Consider the following 8,861-nt stretch of genomic DNA (forward strand, 5'->3'; position numbering starts at 1 on the left):
AAATTATATTTGTGTTGAATGAGGGTAATAGGTAAGTTCTTTTAGCTATATTATGTTTAAATAAGAAATAGAATAGAAATATTGGAAGTGACAAAAATGTAGAACACAAGATCTGGAAATATTAAATCAAATACAGAAGATTCATTTTCTTTTTATTATTCAAAAAAGTGTAGGATTTACAAATATTCCAAGGTTTTTTCCTTGTTGAAAAAGTGAAAAAAGGTATAATGTGTTAAAAATAAAAAAGAGATAAGTCATACAGCTGAAGCATTGTTCATGAATAGAAATTATTTCTAGACCCAAAGTAAGAGGAATAAAGACAACCCCGTACAATCAAATGTTCTTGCTAATCAAAGTTTTCCTCAAAGCAAGTTTAATAGCTTTGTTCCTCAAGCTATAGATTAATGGATTCATCATAGGAACCACATTAGTGTAAAATACAGAAGAGATTTTACCTTCATTCATAGATCTTGATGAAGAAGGTTTGAAATATGCAAGTGAGCTTGAACCAAAGAAGAGAGAAACAGCCAGAATGTGGGAACTGCAGGTGCTGAAGGCTTTGGACCTGCCCTCAGAGGAACTTTTGTGGATGATGCTGGAAAGGATGAAACCATAGGAGATAAAGATAGTTGAAACAGAAACAATGAGGTTGATGCTTCCAACAACAAGAATTACCAGTTCATTGACATATGTGCTTGTGCAGGAGAGCTGGAGCAAAGGAGGAACATCACAGAAGTAGTGGTTGATGGTGTTTGAATCGCAGAAACTCAGTCTCAGCATGCATGTAGTGTGAGCTATAGCATTGGAAAATGCAATAAAGTAGGAACCAAACATAAGGTTCAAACATAGTTTAGGAGACATGACAACATTATACATCAATGGATTACAGATGGCCATATAGCGATCATAGGCCATTGAAGTCAAAACATAACACTCAGAAACAGCAAAGAAAATAAAGAAATAGACTTGGGTCATACACTCCATGTAAGAAATGACATTCTCCTGTAATATAAAGTTCATCAGCATTTGGGGAGTGAACACAGAACAATAACAGATGTCTATAAAGGACAAATTAAAGAGAAAAAAGTACATAGGAGTGTGCAGGTGAGAATTCAGCACAGTCAGAATTATTAAACACAAATTTCCCAATGCAGTGACCAGATACATTATTAGGAACAGAAAGAACAAGGGTATTTGGAGTCCAGGCTGCTCTGTTAATCCTACCAGATAGAATTCAGTCACCACAGAGACATTTACTGTGTCCATTATTCTCTAAGGGAATCAGCAGACACAGAAATAGAGTTGGACTAGAAAATAATCTGCACTCTTCATTAGTCCTTCGCTCCACTGAAATGATTGTTCAGAATGTTTCTTCTAGGGTGGACTAATGACATAGAATCACCTGGTGCAGCCACAAACAAACCATCTTAAGTTAGAAAGCAATTGATAATAAATTTCATTATTATTTCTGAAAAAAATCACAAAATAAAGAATACAATAAAACAGCCTTTTCCCATCTCCAGCCTTCCCTCAGTAGGGCCCTCCCTACAACAATAATAGTGCATTGAGATGCCTAGACAGTATATTTTGGTTTCTGTTGCAGATCCACTTTGCTGTGGTGTGAATGAAATACATGTGGCTAAACTAAAACTAAATGAGAAAGAGAGAAGCAGGGCAAGAACATTTCTTGTCCTATTGTCACAGAGTAATTTGAAAGGGTTGAATTCTGACCTAGCAGAAGATCTCCAGTGAAGATGCTGCAAGTCCTGTTGCCAGCATCTCTTAACATTCTCTGATTGCCCAAATGCTTTTGTCAGCCATGTTTACTTGATTGTCATTTTTCTTAGGAAAATGGAAATTTCTTAGGGAGAAATTTATCAATGCACATCACATATTTAGAGAGACATAATAAAGTGTTTGGATTCAGATGCAGGGGCAGTGGGGATGATCTCAGAAGAGTTGGGGTATAGGAAACTTTAGTTAGAATATATTAGGTAAAAAAATCTCTTCAAATAATAAAACAAAAATAAACAAATATTCATTTAAAATATGAAGGCAGAGGAAAGAAGAAGCGTTATTAGTATGCCTGGAACTCAGAACTCACGAATTTTTAGTCTAAACCTTAGAGCAGTCTTTGTTTCCCATTTACCTGTTTATCTGGATATATATTTCAGATTCAAAGGTTTAGGTTTTTAAATTCAAAGAGGTTATACACAAGACTTAAGTTTCCTGTACCAATTTCTGAATTACAGAACATTATTTATGATTAAGGCTCTGAACAGTTTCTGGAATTAGAGAAAGGGCCCTTTAACCTCAAAATGTGTGTTTGTATAAGCAGGCCAGTAGCATGTCCGTCTCTTCCTTAGGAGAACATTTTAATCAAAGAAATAGCTAAGGAAAATGTATTACCTCCTGGATCATGATTCTAATATCCTGAGAGACCCATGATTATAATCATCCTTTCCATACACTCTAGAGAATATACTGTCTGCAGTATGTATATTGGGAAAGACTCTTAACTGTCCAATTATCTTGTTATCTGAAGGGCAATCTGAGTTTGGGGATTTCCCCCTCTTGCCTCCTCAATTAAGTGAAAACTGCCCACAGGTGTAGCTGCAGATTGTAGTCTGTGTGTGAAATTTTTAGAGTTTGTAGTAAGTCACCTCCGTGCTATAGTTCCAGAAACATCACAGATAGTATTTTCCAGAGCTTCTTCCTTATTCCCAGCATCCCTCAGTCATCAATTAACATCATAAAAATTAACCGAATTTATAACCACTTTTTTCCTTTATTTTCGGTGCTGCATATCTATATGTAAAAATTTGTAAATTAATCCAATCTCAGTAAGATAAACACTATTTTCCCTCTTTATTGTTAATAGATTTTATATACAAGTGTGAAATTTATATTTACATAAGCTACAAATATAGAGGATCAAGTTGGGCTAATAAATAAACTTGGGTGCCAATATGAAAGAGATGTGAACACATATGGTAGAAATATAATCAATGAATCAATGGTTTTATATGAAAATCTTGTTATGCCACATATTACTATTTAATATGCAAGTTTTGATATGTAATAATGTGACCTTAAATCATATATTTTCAATATTATATACAATATTCATATATAAAACTTCTTCAAATGCTTTTATCCAATGTAAAACATATAAAATATAAAAAATAAGCCTTTTGAAAATATGAAAAGGTACAATACATATTTAAAAAATATGTGTATTCTATTAGTAAGACTGCAGGCAAACTTTATACACTAGGAAACATATACAAACAGGATGATTACAAATTTGTTTTGATAATACCATGTAATAAAAATTTAATTGGCATACATTAGCTTTTGTATTTTCTAAGCTGAAGGGCATTTTCTTTTGTCCCTAAAGTATTAATAAATCTGTGATACTTAAAGTGAGCTTTTATTCTGGGAGATAAATAATATACAATGAAGAAACAGTTTGACAGATGCCTTGTCTATCAGGAATCATTACAGACATTGTCAAGAACCTCTCAAGTTTTTATTTATTTTATTGGATGTAAATTGTTCCCTAGGTATTGGTTGGCATGTTTAGCTTCAGTTCATCCAATTGAGACTGCATTAGAGTTGAAAAAATAAAACATAAGTTAGACTTCATTCACTTTAAAGAGTATCTAAATATGTTCCAATTTTCATACACATTTGGAGGGAGCATTTCTAATAAAAACTTAAACATTTGTAATTTATTTAGATATACACATATACTGCATTATTACTTTAAGGTACTGTCTTCAAAATTTGTCCCTTCTGATCCAATTATAAATGCCCCACAGTGAATGGTGCTGATTTTAGGTGCACACTAAACACTAAATGTATGTCCTCTTATACTCACTTAAAATCTGTCTGAGACTCTTCTAGGACTGCAAACATTATAGCTGTTCCACACAGAAGTAATGATATAATTATTCTGAAATTATTCAGAAATAATTTCACCTTAAATTGATATGTCCCCATTGAAATGTATGAGTTCCTTTTAAAAACATATGAATCTCAACAGCTATTGTTGAGAAAACTATATTGACCAAATCAAGGTACGACCCTCTTAACTTGAAATCACATAAGCCTACAAATTTTTTGGGATATCTGGAGTACCAAACATTTTGTTCAATGTAGGTGTTTTAATGCCTGGTTAGCAGTCAAAGTCAACATTGACCTTCTCTATGGTGTCAATGTACACATCCTTTCTAGTATAGATAAGCCACCTTGACAAGGTTATGGTTTTCCTACCCTATTTACAAAAGGTCAGGTTTCATGGACCTTTGGAACACTCAGTCTATAATTCCCACCCTTCCCAGTGGGGTGGGAATGTGTCTTCCCTATTATAAAGGAAAAAGCTTTAATATTTACCTTGGTTTCATTGTGTTTTACAGTAACATGAGAGAAAATGTGACACTGGATTATTCTTTTCTTCAATTTTCTTAATTTGATCTTAGTAAATATACTCATGTGTTCACCATACAAATTACAAAGGCCCAGTCACTCTGAGAGTTTCAAAAGCATCACCTTTCATTAGCACTTTATTCCCATTGACAATTATGTGTAAACAGAATCTGAAGTACAGTTGGATAAATTTACAACAAAACTTTACCATTTCCACAGTTCTCATCCAATATGACATGTGAAGTATTTAAGAACAATGTTAGTAAAATCCTTTGGTGGCTGTTTTCTCTCATTTTTATTAAGAAGAAGCACATATTTTTCTCAAATAATGGAAAACAATTCTAAAATAATCAATGTGGGATCCTCACCCCTTATTCTCAAAGGGGCAAGAAGAAATTTTCTAGCAGAATGTTTTCCCAGGAAGATAGTGGTCTTCCCCTCTCCCACCCAGGATATTCTGAGCACAAGGTCACTTAGCTCAGCCCAGCCAGCCACCTGGTACAGGCTGATAAAGATGGCCTAACTCAAGAACAGTGGCCTCTCTAAAAACAAGAAAAAAGCTAACTTAACAGAATGTGAGGGAGCAAAAGTTCTTGTACCCATGCCAAAGCATCTTCAAAGATTCTATTTGTAGTTATGCCTTTAAAAGCTTACCCTACAGAGGAGATACAACTCTTCTCTACCTTGTTGTAACAGGGATGGAGATGAGTTCCAAACATGTTTGTATTATGCTGATTAAACCTTGCTTATTACAGTCTGAGCCTCTCTGGTGGTCTCTCTCTGGGGGTCGTGATCTAGGCACAACAATCAAGTAAATCCACACTAGAATTACATTTTCCCATTGTTCATGAGGTTTCCTATTTTGCACTGGTAATGTGTCTTTGAAAGTGTAACTTAGAACAGTTGGTCTCTTCTCTACATCATCACCTGGAGAGCATAGCATCTCCTTTATTTACCAACATGACAGATATATCAGGTTCATTAAAGACAATCACAAAAATCTCATTTTGTACCTACATGTATTATGTTTCTGTTGGAAAAATTTTTGGTATTTACATATGAACATATCAGTATAAATTGCACTGTTACCATGTACTTACAGTATGTTCAGGACAGCAATGGGATGAGAAATTTAAGATGCAATTAAGAAATGAAGCTACTAAATGATATAAAGACTTCCCATGTTCCTAGATTTTTAGCTTTAATATCGTGAAACTGGACATCATAACAAAGCAATCTCCAGATTCAGTAACATCTCCATCAAAATCCCGCTGCAAATCTTCATAGAAATTGAAATAAGTAAACAAGGAAGCCTATCCTTCAAACAAGATGGAAATGGAATACTGACTGTGAAGTAAAAATAGTGAGAAAGAGGCAGCTCTGCGTGAGCAAGAAATTCATTTACTTCAAATCAAACCAAATCCAAATGCCCATCGTTCGATTGGCAGGAGAGAAAGAACAGCAGGCAGCCTATGCAGACCCCAAACCCACGTGTTTCTCCTCAAGGAGCCCAAATAAACACCCTGTGGGGGTGCTCCTGAAAAATTTATATTTTCTGGTTAGTTTTGCCAACTTGATATAAAATGAGTCACCTTGGAAGAGACAACCTCAGTTGAGGGATTGCTTCCATCAGATTGCTTGCAAACTTGAGTTTAGGAGCAATTCCTTGGTACATGATATGTGTGGGAAGGTGCAGTTAATTGTAGAAAGCAATACTCCTGGGCAGGTGTAAGGTTTGTAAGGCGCCCTGATTAGCCTAGCTTTTGCCGGTGGACACCTTCCTAGTACTTCGGGCGGTGGTGCTGGTGCAACCCTGCTCTGTTCTTGAGGATATGTTTCCTGGGAGGGCGGGAATGGGGAGTGGGGGGAGGAATCGACCTCCTGGCTGCCTTCAGTGACCCTGCAGGGCTTCATCAATGACACTGAACAGGGCAACATGAGCTCACAGAGGGCCTTGACCCAGGGCCCCTAACTGCTAAATGTGAGCTCCATGTCCTTCGCCTAGACCTAGGTCGAGGCCATAGCCCAGACAGAGCAGCGGAGCACCGGCAGCTCTTTCTTCAAGAGAAACAAAAAGAAAACAAAAAAGAAAAGACAAAAAGCTGAGCGGTGGGCTGCAGGCTGGGCGACAGACGGGACAACGGCAGGGCCTTGAGGCCTGACGATTTTGCAACGTGAGGCGCACGGGCCCTGCCTGCAAGGCCTTAAGGAAGGATGAAGATGAGTGGAAAGAATTTTAATGAAAAGAGGTTGATTACAGCGGACTAAGAGTTCAGGCAATACAAATAAGTGACAAGGAAGATAATGAAAAGAGAGAAGATCCAGGAGACAACTGGGAAGAAAGCAAAGGTAGAGCAGAAAAATCTTCATGTTCCAGAATAAAACAGCTCTGGTACAGTGTCTCCTGCTTCAGAAATAGTTACAGAAACCTCGAAGTCACAAATGCCTAGTGGTGTACATCGGCCTCTTGGGGCCAGGCTAACCATAAGGAAAATACCACAAGGACCACCAGAAATATAAGGTGACACACAGTTCTGATCTCTCCAGTCCACTGTCAAGCACCAAGAGAGACAGAAAGATAAAGAAATGGAGAAGAGTTTTGAAGTAGTAAGACCCCAAAATAGAGGTAGGGAGGAGGTTTCAAAAAATCAGGTCCTTAAATTTCAGCTAGACAACCAGTAGCTTGTGCTTGAAAATAAGAAGTACGGCTACACATGGTACAGTAAAGCTGTGGTCTTTGCTAAGCCTTTCAAGACAACTAGACCACAGTTATCCACCACCAACAGGAATTCAGCGTCTCATTTCTGGATCTACAGGGACTGATTGACGAAGACCTCGAATCCAGTGACTGTCCCTGTTGCACTATAAAAGTTCAAGAGTCACAACTGATCTTGATGTGTGTTGAATTTAGGGGCGTTTTTATTGTCTTAAATATTTGTGAATTAGATTCAGCAGTGTTTCCATAGTTATCCTGCGTATAAAACCAAACCTGATTCCAGTGGTCATTTCAACATCTTTATGTTCAGATACCAAGCCTTTGCAAGGTTAACTACCTCAGATTTGCTGCACTTAGTTGTGGATTTCATGTGGGTCACAACTTCTGCATAAGTTACAGCCATGAGTGTCAGTGTGAACGTTGAAAGCAACTCTATTGGATTCCTGTCAGGAAGCCTTCAGAAGTCAGCCATCTGGGTTCAGATCTTCTGAAAATTGTGAAGAGTTAACTGCCTTAACCTGGTCTGTGCCCCACTCTAAGGAATACTCTGTAGGCTGTGGCTATATTAGACTTCCTGAAAAAAAAAACCACTGTCAAAACTGATGTGTTTGGATCATAGGTGTGATGCTATAATTTATAATTTAAGCTTTTAGTCATAGTATGAGGTGACTACAGGTTAAATTCAACGAATATTGGATCCTCCAAATGGGGGTGTTTCCTTCAATACCCCCCCCCCTTTTTTCAGATAGTGCTAGTTCTGTTCCACATGAAGACCTTACTTTGACTTGGAGTAAGTTCTTTGATCATACTGTGTGGTGAAATAGCCTGAATGACACACTGGAACTGGGAAATGCACTGTGAGTTGTCAGTCCCTAGGTGGATCCAGATAGCCTTTGATACAAAGGGCAGCAGGTGCCTGAGGCTCCACTCGAGGTGCTGCTCAAGCCTTCTCTAATCAGGTCTAAACTAAACTGCTGTGCACAAAGTGGTGTCTGCTCAGGTGGGAAGGGGTTCACTGACCTGTCTTAAAAATAAGTACAACAGGTGCAAAACTTTGCCAACACCCTGAGATTGCTAAAGCAACACCTTACAAAGCAAGCCACTGAGAAGCATTCCTTTATTTTCTCTGCCTCATTTCCGCTTCCATGCTCCGCTTTCATTTCCCCACAGAGAGCCTGTGTGGGTCTGACCTGCATTTTCTGCATATGTGTTTGTTGTTGTATAACTTGGTGTTCTTGTGGAACTACTAATAGTGGGAGTGGGGGCTGTCTCTGAACTTTTTGTCTACTTTCTGAACCTCTTTCCTCTTTGTTTGTGGCTTCATTCAGTTTAATGTGAGAGGATGTGCTTGTTATATCATATTTGGTTGATATCCTTGACAGGCTTGATTTTTTTAATGAAGTGAAAGGAGGAGGATTGTATCTGGGGGAGAGGGAATGTGTAGGGGAAGCACTGGGAGGAGAGGAGGAAGGGAAAACTGTTGTTAGGATGCAGTATACCAGAAAAAAAATAAGTAAATCAAACAAACAAATAGCAAAAGAAATAACAAAACCAAAAATGTTTTTATACCCAGTGAGAGACTAATGGGAAAAAACTAATTTCTCATTTGCTAGTTGTTATTAACTATAGGTAGATCCTTAGTTAGGAATGGTGACATGTGTATACCTCTCTCAGTATTAGTGTCTCATCTGGTACAGATGTATTAAGGCCCTGT

At 37.5% G+C, this 8,861-nt stretch overlaps 1 protein-coding gene and 1 pseudogene across 1 annotated transcript; one reads left to right on the forward strand and one right to left on the reverse strand.

Annotated features, from left to right (window-relative positions):
• Positions 1–333: 333 nt before the first annotated feature.
• LOC125389064 (olfactory receptor 8B3-like) lies at positions 334–1,266 on the reverse strand. Its single transcript, XM_048417471.1, has one exon. The coding sequence runs from the start codon at positions 1,264–1,266 to the stop codon at positions 334–336; it is 933 nt and encodes a 310-aa protein (XP_048273428.1).
• A 4,591-nt stretch (positions 1,267–5,857) lies between these two features.
• Positions 5,858–7,254, forward strand: LOC125388771 (protein CDV3 homolog pseudogene; annotated as a pseudogene).
• The last annotated feature ends 1,607 nt before the right edge of the window (positions 7,255–8,861 follow it).

This window comes from Myodes glareolus, chromosome 4 (genome assembly GCF_982192425.1).
Source record: "Myodes glareolus chromosome 4, mMyoGla1.1, whole genome shotgun sequence".
NCBI lineage: Eukaryota > Metazoa > Chordata > Mammalia > Rodentia > Cricetidae > Myodes > Myodes glareolus.